At 41.5% G+C, this 16618-nt stretch overlaps 1 protein-coding gene across 1 annotated transcript; it reads left to right on the top strand.

Moving 5' to 3' along the window:
- Positions 1 to 6340: 6340 nt before the first annotated feature.
- Positions 6341 to 11407, top strand: LOC105006908 (creatine kinase M-type-like). The gene is made up of 8 exons (XM_029121282.1): positions 6341 to 6445; positions 7926 to 8134; positions 9121 to 9275; positions 9545 to 9677; positions 9995 to 10166; positions 10300 to 10423; positions 10542 to 10731; positions 10935 to 11407. The coding sequence occupies exons 2-8, from the start codon at positions 7942 to 7944 to the stop codon at positions 11111 to 11113; spliced, it is 1146 nt and encodes a 381-aa protein (XP_028977115.1). The 5' UTR covers positions 6341 to 6445; positions 7926 to 7941; the 3' UTR covers positions 11114 to 11407.
- The last annotated feature ends 5211 nt before the right edge of the window (positions 11408 to 16618 follow it).

Raw genomic sequence — 16618 nt, 5'->3', positions numbered from 1 at the left:
CTGGTCTTCAAATAGAAGTACAATCCCCTCCTCACTGTCAACCATATAACAGCACTGGTCTTCAAATAGAAGTACAATCACCGCAAAGACATTTCTCTGGTTTCTTAGTTTGAATTGTAGTCTGTAGTAGACAAGCGGATCATGTTTTTTGGGGTTTTTCACATATTTTTCACAAAATCAACTACAGCAGCTGGTCAGCTGGACAAAGCTTACATGGTGATGAAAAATAGTGGCACGGCTTTAGAACAAGCTAGAGAAACTTGATTTTCTGTCCAGGAAAAAAGGTGAAAATGCAATCTGAAGTCTGGGATGGAAAGGTAATGGAGAGCCAAATGTTGTGTAACTCCCTCCACAAACCTGTTCCTTTGACACCCCCACACGCATTGGAACAACAGTTAAAAAAATGTACTATGTGTGTAGTGTTTGGAATCAGGTTTCCAAAGGTTTTAAGTATGTTTGGCAGCTGCCACTGTTCAGACATGGGTGTTACATGTGACATGGCAACCGCCTCCAAATGGAGTTTGGAGTCAAAGCATTTTATCAAACACAACAATCGACCTTCATCAAATAATAGGTTAAACATAACATTTAGCTTAACAAAATGTGTTAAAATGTATTCTCCTTCTATGCATGTGTAGGTTAATGGAAATCATATGCAGTACACTGTACTCCAGAGCTGTCACCCACTGAAAACGTTTGGTGCTTTATGAACTGAAATATACGACAAAGGAGACCCCAAACTGTGGAGCACCTGAAATCCTATAGTAAGCAATAATTGGAAAACATTTCCCTTTCAAAGTTACAGCAATTGGTCTCCTCAGTTCCAAACGCTTACAGATAATTGTTAAAAGAAGAGGTGATGCAACACAGTGATAAACATGCCCATGTCCCAATTTTTTTGAAACGTGTTGCTGACATCAAATTCATAATGGGCATGTATAATTTTCCAAAAACAATAACATTTCTGTTTCAACATTTGAAATTATGTCTTTGTACAATTTTCAGTTAAATACAGGCATACATGATTTGCACATCATTACATTCTGTTTTTATTTGCATTTTACAAAGCCTTCCAAGTTTTTGGGAAATGGGGTTGCATAATAAGGATTTTTTTAAACTGTGCTGTTGAATTACCTAGCCTATATATCTTATTTTTCTGAATGAAATCCTCCGTAAATCAATAATTAATAACTATTGTATGAGTGAGTTATTAAAATACCACTTGAGTAATTAGATAATCGTCTGATTTGTAAATAATGACTTACTTTCACTTTCAATAATAATTTTGATTGTTTAATATATAACATGAGCATTTCAATGTAGCATGTAGCTAAAAGCATTTCATTTTCTAATTGGCACAGGTCCCTCTCTCTAGGTTTCCATATCCCGTGAAGACAGTGCTTCCGTATCTTCTGTAGTGTATCGTTCTGTTCGTTCAAGTGCACTGTATAATGTCCCTATGTTGCATAACTGTTCTAGCTCAGATCTGGGCAGCTGTAATGTGTAAAGTGTTCGTAGCTGATATATCAGGAGACCTAGAGAAAAATTCTCAGACGCTACTACCTGCCACTCTCTCAAGCATGACTAATGATCTGTGCAGAACGAAACTCAAAACACGCAGGCCCATTTCTGCACTACTGAGATTACCATTCAGAAGTTATCAGTGTTGTATGCACATACCAGCCCAGTGGACTCACTCCAATTTCATAATGCAACAACAAAATCTTTCATTTTCCTCATGTATCCATTGCATCAGCTTGATAGTCAGCTTTACTCGGGGCGACAGTTAAGTATGCTGATGACTGATGACAGCCTTGTGGTTTGGGGGAGTGGACCTGGGAAGCCAAGCGGTGGGGGTGGGTGGCAGGTCCTGGGAAAGAGACTAATTTGGTCTGCCCCTGGGGAAAGGTGGACGCACAGCAGACAGCTGTGTAATAAGAGACGGGGTGTCAATTCAGGGCAAGGACACCGTGACCAGCCCACACTCCACCCCTTAATATCTGCTCACAACCGGCAGAGTAGCGGGTTGGGGTTTCAGTGAGTGTGTTTGGGAGTGGGGTGAGGGATTAGGTTGAGAGTAGTCGAATGGGTGAGGGTATTAAGTGTGGAGAGAAGAAAAAAATAGCAATTACATAGTGTGCAGGAATGAGTGTTGGGGTAGCGTTAGGGTTGGGAACAAGTGGCATGGTCTGTGACAGTTGTGATTGGGTACGGCACGTGTTGTGGTGGGACGAGCCAGGGACGCAGTGGTGCTTGCCAGCTGGCGAGAATGCACCACAAACTGGCAGAGTTGACAGGATGCCTGTCTCACCTGAGGCTCAAGGCACTTCACCTGTTCACAGCCTTCTCGCTCTCCGGGTCTTGTGTCCCTGCTGCACATTTACCAGATCGGTAGTGTTGAAACTCAACAAATTCCTCTCTGTAATACGATTTACAATCAAAAGTTATCAAAACACAGATAGCAGTTGGTTATGTCGATTCATTTGGTTGTACGGGAGCAAGTCAACAGCATGTCAGATTCAGAAGATGCACTAACTGCAGGATGGGTTGCTCTAAGTCTTATGGTTACAGGGGGCTTTATATAGTCTTGACCAAAAAGTTGATTCTTTGTTACAAAAGGTGTGAAAAAAGTCTAATGCCATCGTCCTTTGTTTTCTCAACAATGAAACAAAGAAACGGGCACTCCCACATTTACATTTATTCAATTAGTTTCACTAAACTCTTGGTCTACTTCTCAACTATCTCTTGATATCCAGGAGAACATTTACTGGATATCAATTACAGTATACCCCCTTGATACAGTATACCCCCTTGATACAGTATACACCCTTGATACAGTATACACCCTTGATCATTTCTGTCAATGTAGGCTATGTTAGCACACATTCATTTCTTACAGTTGATTATGATAATGAATTAACAGGATAGGAAATAACTTTGATCATGAAACAGAAATTGGTCTCTCAATGCAATCCATGGACAGTATATGATAAAAACAATCAAGGTATACAATGTGAAATGACATACCCCTTGATTAGGCTTTTGCAAGAATTAGGGGGCATGAGACATCCCAAAATCATGATCTCAACAGTAGATTCTGCTGGGAGGTGGGGTATGATAATATAGAAACAATTGTGGCATGGATCCACTTCACGGCAATGTTAAGTGGATTGTGTGAACCAACCTGAGTTCAGGACATTTTGGTTTTCTTCCCATTAAAGTGGCATTGTGTACAATTCTTGCATTGACTTATGAGAAAATGTCCATGATATATCTTCAGGAAGTAGTGCAATGATAGTGTTTCACAACACTCACTCACCAGAAAGGATTTTGATTGCACAGAAAATGCAGAATTTCTATTGGTCAACAGAAGACTCAGTGTTTTCTGTTGACCAATAGAAAAGTGGCACACTCCCTTTCTTGCAACACTGACACACAATCGTGCTCCTCTTAGGCAGTGAGCGTTTTTTTTTTTGTGAGTTGAACATTTTATTGTATATACAGTATGTTAATTTAATTAAATTGTATTGTATTATACAGTATGTTAATTTAATTAAATTGTATTGTATTATACAGTATGTTAATTTAATTAAATTGTATTGTATTATACAGTTTGTGATTTTAAATAAATTGTATTGTATTATACAGTATGTGATTTTAAATCAATTGTATTGTATTATACAGTATGTGATTTTAAATAAATTGTATTGTATTATACAGTATGTGATTTGAATTTAAAAAAATTCACAACAGCTGATAAAGCTCTTAATGAGGCAGATTAGGTTAGATTAATCTCTTCTAACACATCAATGGAAAATACTTCTCTTATATACTGTACCTGCCTGTGGGTAAAAATAAATTTAAAAAAAAGCACACATCAGACAACTTTCACAGCTTATAATAACCTTGCAGCTCAATAAGCACACTGACATTTTCCCCACCAACAAGCTAACGGAAATAACAACAGCAAGGGGGTTACCAGGCCATTATACGAAACATTAGGGTTAGGGTTAGTATGAATGCATTTTGTAAAGCATAAACCTGCATGTGCGATTCACCACTTCGATGTTTGTAGAAATGAATAGCATTGTGCAGGGTCACACAAATGTTCTCCATGGACGTGTAAACCATGATGCAGAGGTCTTGGAGTGGACAAGGAACACATTTCCTTAAAGCAAGACATGATGTATTTTCTGCTATACAAGATTGTGAATAACACTCACTCGCCCTGGGCAGCAATATGCAAATATATAATGTACGTGTTGTAAGAGGGAGTCACAGAAAATGGACACGAGACAGGCTCCTGGAGGGCGTTTCATTAACAAAAGAGGATAACCCGATAAATCGCTCTCTTGCGGTGGCTCTGACGTCTCCAGGGAGGCCTCACGCTCCCGAAGGAGGAATGGGTGCAGGCAGTCGAAATCTGGCTGGCCTCAACACCCTCCATTTCCTGGCTATCTTCCTCCTAAATGCTCTGCAGCGCTGGGGTAGTGCAGCATGAACGTTCGCCTGGAGCGGTGTGTCGCTGACGAGTCCCTTGTGGCTGCTGCATCTTCTGTATCTTCCTCAGCCCAGAGCTGCTCTGCTGGGGCCTAAATATACCACCCCTCATTGGAGGCAGCTGGGTTGGGGAGGGGCTGGCCCTGCTAACTGCCCCTGGAATCTTCTAGTAGCTGCCAGATTTTTCCTTTGGGGGTGTTGGGAAACATTATTTTACATATTCAGGCTATACTAACTTCAAATGTGTTAACACTATGCACTGCATTAATGTTTTAGGTTAACATTTTGTCACTGGGAAGCTTTGGCTGCTCAAGGTCTTGACTTGACTACAATGCAGCATTGAAATCAACTGCTGTGGACGAATGCTCAACTTTGATAGTCCAAGTCTCAGCTGTACCCGGCATATGTCAGTCTATGGGATTGTGTGACATTGTTTTGAAAAGAGTGCCAGCTGGTATGATGGTGGGGTTATGGTATGATGGTGGGTTATGGTATGATGGTGGGGTTATGGTAGGATGGTGGGGTTATGGTATGATGGTGGGTTATGGTATGATGGTGGGGTTATGGTATGATGGTGGGGTTATGGTATGATGGTGGGTTATGTTATGGTGGTGGGTTATGTTATGATGGTGGGGTTATGGTATGATGGTAGGGTTATGGTATGATGGTGGGGTTATGGTATGATGGTGGGGTTATGGTATGATGGTAGGGTTATGGTATGATGGTGGGGTTATGGTATGATGGTGGGGTTATGGTATGATGGTGGGTTATGGTATGATGGTGGGGTTATGGTATGATGGTGGGGTTATGGTATGAATGTGGGTTATGGTATGATGGTGGGTTATGGTATGATGGTGGGTTATGGTATGATGGTGGGGTTATGGTATGATGGTGGGGTTATGGTATGATGGTGGGTTATGGTATGATGGTGGGGTTATGGTATGATGGTGGGGTTATGTTATGATGGTGGGGTTATGGTATGATGGTGGGTTATGTTATGATGGTGGGGTTATGGTATGATGGTGAGATTATGGTATGATGGTGGGGTTATGTTATGATGGTGGGGTTATGGTATGATGGTGGGGTTATGGAATGGGCAGGTATAAGAAAGACAACAAACACAATCGCATTTTATCTATGGCAAGGTCTTTGTTGTGCCATTCAGTGCCTTCCATTACCTTTCAGCGTGATAATACAGGTCTTGTGTTTCCTGACAGGTGAAAATGATCAAGACCTTCCGTGGCCTGCATACTCACCAGAAATGTCACCTAGTCAGCATGTTTGGGATGCTCTAGATCAACATGGAAGACAGCGTGTTAGCCAGTGTAGCTTTGAAAAGCCATTGACAATAGGGAGCTTGAAGATGTCTTCTTATTATGCGTTAAATTCATCAATAAAGAATTTGCAGCTGGAATTCTTTTTGCTCGTAGAAAACGCAATATGCATCACTATGTCATTCACACAGTTCACGAATAAACCTACTCTATTACATCAAATTGTCACATTTTGGCCAGTGTCATTAATTCCAGCAACATTGCTAGCAAGTGTCAGGAGTCAACTGCTAGAAATTATGGATTGACTCCAAAACAACACTAGATCTCCCAGCCGCAGATTTGGCGATGGACAAGCAGGGTTAGGGTGGAGGGCAGGGGAAGGGGAGGGGGGGCTGGCCAGGGAAGGGGTGAGAGGATGAGGGTGCAGCAGCAGCCTGGTCTTAGATAACAGATTTAAATCCAATCCTTTTGATAACTAAACTGGGTATCAAAGATACTCTGGGGCCAATGGGAAAACAGCATGCAATAAAATGGACAGCCAATGACTGTGTATCTGTCCAGTATATAAGGAGAGGGCAAAAACCCGTTGAGTTGGGTGACCTCTATATTTTGGCTCTGGTGAACAGGATCTGATCCCAAGGACTGTAACATTTTTCTTGTCTGGTGTGCAGGTAAAAAACCCAATTCTTTAACTTTAAGAAATAGCTATATTTTGGGGCTTAGAGCGGGATGGCGATTTGGACTGGGACTTGTGAGCTTGAAAAGGCTTTGGAGAAGAGTTTTAAAAATGGAATTCTGTGCATTTGAGAGTCCCTATTAGTGGGGACCATTTTTACCTCTCATGCTCCTACTTACCTTTCCTCTTGTAGTTACTTTTTTGGGGTGCAAAATATATACAAACAACAATATACTTAAATTACACAAAAACATAATAGGTCAGTAAATGTATATCTGGAAGCATTCAGAAAGTTTCAGATGAGTAGAATATTACACATCATATCGCAGTAGCAATCTGATTCTCTTGGCTCATTTGAGAATTGTGAAGTTGTTAAATGTTGCAAAGCTATTTAAACATATTTTTTTCTCTTGTGCAGATATTGAGATTTCCAGGACTTACGTTTGGACGGTTATTTTAACACTTCTCATTGTTGTTAGTCATGGGCATGTGATGCAAAAAGTGTTTCAGTTGTTTTGTACAGGTTACATTTACTGTAGATTTAGATTAGATTCAACTTTATTGTCACTGAACAAGTACAAGTACTGTACAATGAAATGCAGTTAGCAACTAACAAGCAGTGCAAATAGAAGAGGGACGGAAATTGTAATTAATACATTATACTTAACACTAAATGTGTTAAGGATAATGCATGTTACAAATGGTATGAATAGTTGTGCAATGAGGCAAATGCAAGTACAAATGTGCAGTCGAGGCAAACTGAAGGTACGAGCAAATTCCTCCCAAACAATTACATTCAAGGAGCATATTTGGAATCCAATTTATGAATTGGAAAATAAATAGGGAATACAATTACATAAATGTGTTTGCCTATTAACCCTGTTGTTATAATACAAAACGTAGTGTATGTGATGTGCATCAAAGCAGTTTAAGGATATTGTGATGGGAAACCAAGAGGGTCTGAAGTGGGTATCGACATGCCTACCAGATACTCTCGCTGGGATAGGACCCACTATGTTGAGAGATTACACTCCAGGGCAGGGGGCTATATTGTGATGGGACTCTTCTTGTGATTGGATGGTTGAATATATATTCCATACGTAAGAGGACCATGGGATCGTAGTATACAGTGGGAATTTTGAACAGATTCTGAGGCTGGTGTCGAGGGTGTTAAAAATACCCAACACACAAGTGCTCCTCCCTATCTATTCTGAACAGAAATATGACCTGGTGGATGAGGGTATTGACATTTGTACATGTAACTAGGACACAGGGTGTCCACACCACTAAGAGTTTTTGCAGCTGTTTTACTGTGTTATCTTCTAAATGTTGACCAAAGTAATTTCATTTATTTTCTCAAATGTACTTATGCTGTGCACAAGCACATTTATTTTCAGATAAGTTACTGTGATTAATTTTCTTTGCGAACAGAAAGTAAAGATCTAAAAATGTCTTATTTTCTTCCCCCGCTAAAGTGTAAGAAACGCAATCATGCCTTTCGGTAATACCCACAACAACTTCAAACTCAACTTCAAATCTGATGAGGAGTATCCTGACCTCAGCAAACACAACAACCACATGGCCAAGGTGCTGACCAAGGATATGTACGCCAAACTGAGGGACAAGCAGACCCCATCTGGCTTCACCCTGGATGACATCATCCAGACCGGTGTCGACAACCCTGGTGAGTGCTACATCCTATTATGTAATAACTTATATGCAACTGCTATGTTGTTGCTACAGATATTACTACAAATTAAGATATTACTAAACCCTGAATGTGTTGTGACCCTAGCAACGCCTCTGCTCTGTACACATTGCTCTCAAATTCACATTTGATCAAAAATCCAAAAGCTCAGCTACAGAGACCAAATAAACAATACCCATAGATATTTTTTTATTTTATGCCACAGTGATATTTGCACTTCATTAGCAATTTATATTAAGACAACATGGAATTCTTTCACAATGGTCAAACCATGGATCCTTTAGCATTTTTATTTTGAATCATAAGACCCATGTAGATATACAGTTAAAAAAATTTCCTTCACTGGTATGTTGATTATGACTAAAGGTAAGTATACCAATGATTAAAGAGAAGTTTATGCTTAAAGGCATTTTCCATATCTGAGAGATTAATAAAAGTTTATTTTAGACCCATCTCTCTTTTGTTCCTATTTCTAATGGCAGGAGTGTTCATACATGTGCACATACAGCTATTTTGACAGAAACCAACTTAACCAACCTTCTGATTAATTGCAAATAATGTTTGCAGTGTACAGCAAAACCACAAAGATTCTCATGTCCCATATGGTCCAGGGTGGTCCAGTGGTCTAAGCCACTGCCTCCAGTGCACATGTAAGGCTGAGTTCAAATCCATCCCAGTACTTCTATAGCAAAAACGATTTCCTCTATCTTGCCCCACCTTTCAGTCAAATAACATGTTGTTTACTACAAAAGTTACAACAGATGTGTTTGAGACATTTCTTAAACTGTTTACTCTGATCTAACACTGCATTCCACAAACCCTATGCAATGCAATCTAAAACTGCCTTATGCCATCAGATTGCAATAAAGAAATACTAACTAATTAGATACTAAACTTCTTTGATGCCTGTTTGTACACCTTTGTACACGCATTCTAACAGCTCGTTCTCTCTCTGTCTTTAGGTCATCCCTTCATTATGACCGTTGGTTGTGTGGCTGGAGATGAGGAGTCCTATGAGGTCTTCAAGGATCTGCTGGATCCCATCATCTCAGACCGTCACAGTGGATACAAGCCAACAGACAAGCACAAGACCGACCTGAACTTTGAGAACCTGAAGGTAAGGCATTGGAATCAGTTCGCAGACCTGTTTTATGGGCTTTGTTCTCCACAGGCCTGGCTCCAGGATGAAATGTGGGGGCATATTTAATTCATGCACCATTTCCAGTGTTTGTAAGGAAACAATCTGGGGGGGACAGAGATTCTATTTGGAGGGGCAATGCCCGGTTTTGCCCCACCATGGTTCTACACCATGTGGTTATAAAAAAAAAAATACATACAATCTCAAATAATTAAAATTTCAAATTTCACATTTTCTTCTCTACATAGGGAGGTGATGACCTGGACCCCAACTACGTCCTGTCCAGCCGCGTGCGTACCGGCCGCAGCATCAAGGGATACACCCTGCCCCCCCACAACAGCCGTGGCGAGCGCAGAGCCGTGGAGAGGCTGTCCGTCGAAGGTGAGTCTCCCAGTTATCAGTAACAATGCATGAAGCTAGGCCATGGCCAGGCCCCCGTGAGTCTGGACAGCAGCATCAACTGACACGGAGGACCAGGTGTGTGGGATTTATTTATTAATTATTTATTAATAAATTAAATCCTTAATTAGCTTAAGTGGCCAGTTACTCCTGAAGTAAAAAGTAAAACCAACAAAAAGTAATTCATTGAAATTTTTATAGCAACCATTAGTGAAATGGAAATTGATATCAAAGGTGAATTCACAGTTGCAAAACCACGTCAGAGAGTGGGGAAACTAAGGGGTTTCCTGTGTCTCCAGCTCTGAAAACCCTGGACGGTGAGTTCAAGGGAAAGTACTACCCCCTGAATAAGATGACCGATGCCGAGCAGGAGCAGCTGATCAACGATCACTTCTTGTTTGACAAACCCGTCTCCCCCCTGCTCTTGGGTGCTGGTATGGCCCGTGACTGGCCCGACGCAAGAGGAATCTGGTACGTACTCAGAATGCAGACCCATAACAAAAGTTAACCAAACCAATTGTTTTTGAGGGGAAAAGATGGTGTATTTTCCAGAGAATTCCTCGTTGCGATGTTTTACGTGACACCACATCCCTCCTTTCTGAAGGCACAACGAACAGAAGAGCTTCTTGGTCTGGGTGAATGAGGAGGATCACCTGCGTGTCATCTCCATGGAGAAGGGCGGCAACATGAAGGAGGTCTTCAGACGCTTCTGTGTTGGTCTTAAAAAGGTATGTACCAGTATTTAAGCCATTTTGACAAAGCACAAAAAAAGCCTCATCACAAAGGTAAGACATGAAATTGCAGACAAAGAAAGTTCTGTGACGGGTTGTTTCCCTCACCTGACAGATTGAAGAGACCTTCAAGAAGCACAACCACGGCTTCATGTGGAATGAGCATATCGGCTTCGTGCTGACCTGCCCCTCCAACCTGGGAACTGGCCTGCGCGGTGGCGTGCACGTCAAGCTGCCCAAGCTGAGCACACACCCCAAGTTCGAGGAGATCCTGACCAGGCTGCGCCTGCAGAAGCGTGGCACAGGTATGCACACAAACCACAAAAACTGCATCCAGATCAGCTGCTAAAATATTATTGTATATATTTTGTTATTTCATTGATAATTTATTAATTTTCACATGCATTCAATACATTAAAAATATCTAAATTGGGAGAGGTTTTGTTTTTACATTATTTAAGAATTATATTTTGCTGTATTAAGTTCTTTCTCTCGGTATTCCCTGCAGGTGGCGTGGACACTGCCTCCGTGGGTGGAGTGTTCGACATCTCCAACGCTGACCGTCTGGGCTCCTCCGAGGTAGAGCAGGTCCAGATGGTGGTGGATGGTGTCAAGCTCATGGTGGAGATGGAGAAGAAGCTGGAGAAGGGAGAGGCCATTGATAGCATGATCCCTGCCCAGAAGTAAAAGGTTGTCGACGTTGAGAGCGCTATTTTATTTTTCTACTGTCAAGTCATGTACCATTGATCCAACCGACCGGCGTGCAGAGAAACCTGAAGCGTCAGAGACTTTTAACCTCTTTTTCTCATTTCGGCCATTCTTCCTAATGTTTTTTCCGAAGTCCGTAACATCCTGGGATCAGCCTCCACTGACGCCGGGCTTGCCTGGCAGATGTGGCCTCACCAAAATTTGAACTTTGGTTCTAAAAATTAATAGCTGAAACTGATTCAATAAACTTGGCCCCATGAACCAAAACAGATATCAACATAGTTTGGTCTTTCTTGGTCGTGTGTGCATGAAAAATCAATGCAAAATGTTAAAACAAGACTAACAATAACTGTATGTTTAGGCCCATACTACACATACTTCTTAAAACAGTTTCACAGATGTTATGTCTCGGTGCAAAGTTACAAATTAAGAGCACTGGCTGATATTGTTGGGGGCCATGCTGCCTTGTCTTGTGGAGACAAGAATCAAGCTTTTGCTAAGCCCTCCAACTGGAAATCGGCAGGATTAATTGCAGTTGAGAGTACACCAGCAAGGACCAAGGACTCTGAACAATCCAGAGAGATTCTGCATGGATTAATTTTCGCAGGTGTGCACAAAGAGCTGAATGCAGCGGTGGCAGTAATCATGCTGCATATTTGTTCGTGGAAAATATTTATTCCTTGATTAGGATTTTCTTTTAAATATTCATAAAATGTGTTTTCTAGTGTAAGATCAAGGTGATAAAGAACAAATATCATAGCCTTTGCTAATCTTTTCCAGGGGTACCAATAATTGTTGAGGGCCCTGTAAACTCATTGTGCATTGTCCTGCTGGAAGTATCCATTTAAAAACAAGTAGACTGCTGCCATGAAAAGATAGCCCCACACAGCTGCTCTACAGTTATCAGCCTGGTCATGATGAGGAGCCGTAAACCGTTTAACCAGGCAAATCAGCACATTTTCATGAATTATTGGTGTGGTCTAGGTGATGACCAGTAGTAACCGAAATGAATTTTTCAGGAATGTTCAGCAATCTTAAATCGAATGTTATTAGGTGTCTGGAGGAAACATCAGTGAATACAAAGAGTCAGTGTCCGGTTTTATTAGCAAATGTATCAACAACGTTGTACCACGTAAAACTACAAAAAAACCTGGGTCAACAGTGGTATTCATGCCATGCTAAAGGCACGGACTGCAGCATTCAATCCGGCAACAAGGACAATTATAAGAAATCCCGGTATGACCTCAGGAAGGCAATAAAAACAGCAAAAAGTCAATACAGAGTCAAAGTAGAATCTCTCTACCAGGGCTCCAATACCAGGAACATGTGGAGTGGTCTGAGAACATCACTGACTATACAGGCTATTCAGGCAGTGTGGAGGAAGTGCCGGCTTCTCTCCCAGAGGAACTGAACTCTTTCTATGCTCGCTTTGAGAACATAATCCTTGGTATGGGAACTCAAATGGACCAGGACGGCTGCCCTTTACTAATGACCAGGTCAGACATCTGTAAAGCCCTAAAGACGATTAACACCCGCAAGGCTCCTGAACCAGACAACATTGCAGGCCGTGTTCTCAAGGTCTGTGCAGACCAACTGGCTGATGTCTTTACTGATATCTTCAACCTATCGCTATGTCAGTCAGTGGTCCCTACCTGCTTCAAAAAGTCCATCATTGTTCCTGTGCCAAAAAAGCAAAAAGTCCTCTGCATGAATGACTACTGCCCTGTAGCTTTGACCGGCTAGTTAAAACACACATCACAGACTCCATGCCTGTAACACTAGACCCGCTACAGTTTGCCTACAGACAAAACAGATCCAAAGAGGATGCCATTGCTCTGTCCCTCCACACAACGCCACCTCCTCCTCACTGACTCTCAGTACTGGCTCCCCCCCAGGGCTGTGTGCTGAGCCCGCTCCTGTACTCTCTCTTCACCCATGACTGCCTGGCAACACAGGTCTCTAACACCATCATTAACTTTGCTGACGACACCACCATCATAGGCCTAATCTCTGACAATGACGAGTCAGCCTATAGAGACGAGGTACCACGCCCCCATATATATCAATGGGTCTGCAGTAGAGAGAGTTCACAACATCCGGTTCCTTGGTGTCAACATCAGCGATGACTTGACCTGGTCTCATCACTCTAACGTTGTGGTGAAGGAGGCCAGGAAACATCTCTTCTTCCTACGCTGATTAAGGAGATTTGGCATGGATTCCAGGATACTCTCCAACTTCTACAGATGCACTATTGAGAGTATCCTGACCGGCTGTGTCACCGGCTGCTACGGGACAGCTTATTTCCACAGGCTGTAAGGCTGCTCAACTTGGGAACCCCTCTTCCCTTCCATCCATAGTCACATGCACACCTGTCACTTTATATCATATTCATCTGCCAATTATATCATGCACACCTGTCACTTTTACATTGCACTATGGTTGTACAGTTGTATAGTTATTAACATTGATGCATATTTTTGTATAGTGTTATTATTGATTGATTGTGTTATCTTCTTTCTTTTTATAATACTGTTAGTTTTTAACTTTTAACTGCACTGTCGGGAGTAGGAAAACCAAGCATTTCATTGCCATAACTTGTCATTGCAAATGACAAATAAACCTTTGAACCTATTAGTCTTTAGCTAATTCTTTTTCATTTGCTGTTTTTTAGAATATTTCTTGTTACTTGCTAAAGTGCCTTTGATGCGCAAATGCCTTTGATGCGCAAATGTTCATGACAAAGACGGCAAATCATTTTCAGACTATCATGTCTACACTGACTAATCTGTTGGTTTGATTGCTGTTGTTCAAAGTACGTTATTGTTTGTTGTTGTGAATTATGGCGCTTTGGCACTACGTCTGGTGCGTTGTTTGTTTGATTAGTTGAAGATTGATCCGATTGCATTCAAATGAGCTTTTCTCAACGTCCATTGGAGACGCTTAGGTATGCTGTGGCATTATGATAAATCATAAATAATACTCAGTTGTTCTTAAGTAGCCTACAAAGTGCCAAGAAAATGTTCCACAAAACATTCCACCACCACCAGCCTGTATTGTTGACACAAGGCAGGATGGATCAACAGTAAAGAGAAACCACAGGTGTATTTTTGGCATTTCTATCAGCTTGATTGAGTCTGGCCATTCTCCTCTAACCTCACATATGTGCAAAGTGTTTTTACCCACACAATTGTGTGGATGTGGATGTTATTTGTTAATCGCACCATTCTCTGTGAACTTCATTGACTGTAGTTTGAGAAAATCCCATGGCGACCGTTTCTAAGATGTCAATCAACAATCATACCACAGCCAATCTCAGATAGATCACATCTTTCCCATTCTAATGTTTGGTCAAAATACAATGAAACCTATTGACCATGTCTGCATGCTTGGCTCTAAAACATATTCACCCCGCTTCGATTTTTCCACATTTCATTGTGTTGCAACATGACATCAAAAAGGATTTCATCTGAATCAAGTGTCCTAAATGAATTACAAATATAAAACAGGTATACATCCTAAGGAAAACATATAAGGGTGGGGAACAAACAGGTGGAGGGTGGAGAGTAGCCTCGGTTGAGTAGATGACACAGATACAGCTGACAGAATGCAGGCTTCAACGCTGCTTCTGGCTGGTTGGCCAACAGGAGTTAGAAGCAGGAGCCCTGGGGTATAAGGGAGGGGGGCAAAAGGAGGTGAGAAGGGACAAAGAAAGGGGCAGGGTTGTAAGCGTTTTGAGTAGGGCTGTTGGTAAGCCAGGGAGTAATGCTTAGCAATGAATTAGACCTGAAGGGCTAGAAGGGAGGACAGGCTTTTAATGCATGGTATCATGGCACTGTAAGTGAGCCTTCAGCTTCAGCTTTTAACACAATTGCTCCCTTCAAAATCATCACAAAACTCAGCATAGCATCACTGCTGTTTGTCATGTGGGAATGGTGATTCTGGAGCACTGTGCATTGGTCACATGATAAGGGAATATCTGTGGCAACGCCCAGCGCGTAAATTACTTTGGAGCTCCCACAGATATTTTACAAGAAACAACTGTTGAATACAGTTCAAACATTGACCTGTATTGATCATGTATGTTAACTGTCTGGTCGGTATACCGTGCAGCTCACTTTTGACTGTTGCTTACTCCAAGCAGCTAGTATATGCATAACATTTGGTAGCTTCCAGTGACATATTGTCCTCCTAGTCATTTCAACCTGCCTGCAGATTGGCTATCCAGGGGAGTGGACGTTCCATTCCTTGACATTCTCCAAGATTTGGGAACAAGGCTGACATAGGTCTTCATGCACTTTGGAAAAAAACACCTGTGTGAGATCTGAGGTTCTATGACATCTGTGACCTCCTGTATGCTTTGATCCAGCCCCCACTGGACAGGATGTGTGTGGATGGCCTATCATTGACCTATGCCATGCACTACATCATAGTCCATTGAAACCATCAGAGCCTATTTAGGATCCTCTCCCACAAAGTTTTACTCATTTGCGGAAATGCTTGCAGGTGTTTTGCATGTGTTATCCATGCACCTCTTCATCACGCCTGAATGCAGCCTTTAAGCGTAAAGTTATGTCTTTGTTGTATTGGATTCTGGCCTGTGAGCTGTTTCCCTTCACATCTCCCACTTTTTACCCGAGGACCAATGGAGGTTACATGCCATAAGCCCAGCCTAGCGTATAGCATGCTGTCGGCTGGGGCAGTAATGGGTAAACAGGTAGGCTGCGTACTCAGTGTTGGTCTAGGCAAGCCTGTGCCTGCGCAAGTTGGTTCCACTTGGGTAGACCGCCATGGGATGCAACATTCTGGCAGGCTTGGGATGTGATTATACAAACTCAAATCTGTAGTACAATTAACCGACTGAAAGAAACATTTTGATGATGTCTGTGATTCTGGTTCCCAAATGTAGGAAAAAAGGTATAAACAATGAGGTTTTCTGCTCATGACTTTTCTGGTTGGAACGACAGATCACTTTTGTAGCTCTAATGGAAGCCATATTCGGAAAAAAGATGAGCACTGCCGAATTCTCGTAGTGGAGAATGTTGCAGAAATTAATGGGGATTAAATTTTACACTGAATTACTGGAGATCAGTTTCTATTTGATAGGTAAGCTTGTATTTGTATATTAACTAGCTAATTTTCTAATATTCGATTATCTATTAGTTAGTTAGCAAACCTTTGCTTTAGTAGATGTTAAGTAAGTTAGTTTGTTAGCTAGCAAAAGTCAACTAATATTAGCTTGCTTTAAATTTTTGCTGTATCCAAATATACAGTACCTTAAGATTGGGATTGTATAGCTCAATTCTGTAAATAGCTGTAAATTATTTCTAATGCAACTTGCAGATAAAAGACAGATGTGTCAACATCCACAACAAGGAAGCACTATATGTCAGCCTCTCCATTATATAACATTGGAACATACTAAATACAGTAGTTCTTGGAGAAGTCTTTAGGGGTTCTTAACATTGAAACTGATAGAGAAACCCT

This window comes from Esox lucius, chromosome 7, assembly GCF_011004845.1.
Source record: "Esox lucius isolate fEsoLuc1 chromosome 7, fEsoLuc1.pri, whole genome shotgun sequence".
NCBI lineage: Eukaryota > Metazoa > Chordata > Actinopteri > Esociformes > Esocidae > Esox > Esox lucius.
Note: the sequence above shows the minus strand (reverse complement) of the source record. Positions and strands in the feature narration are given on the sequence as shown.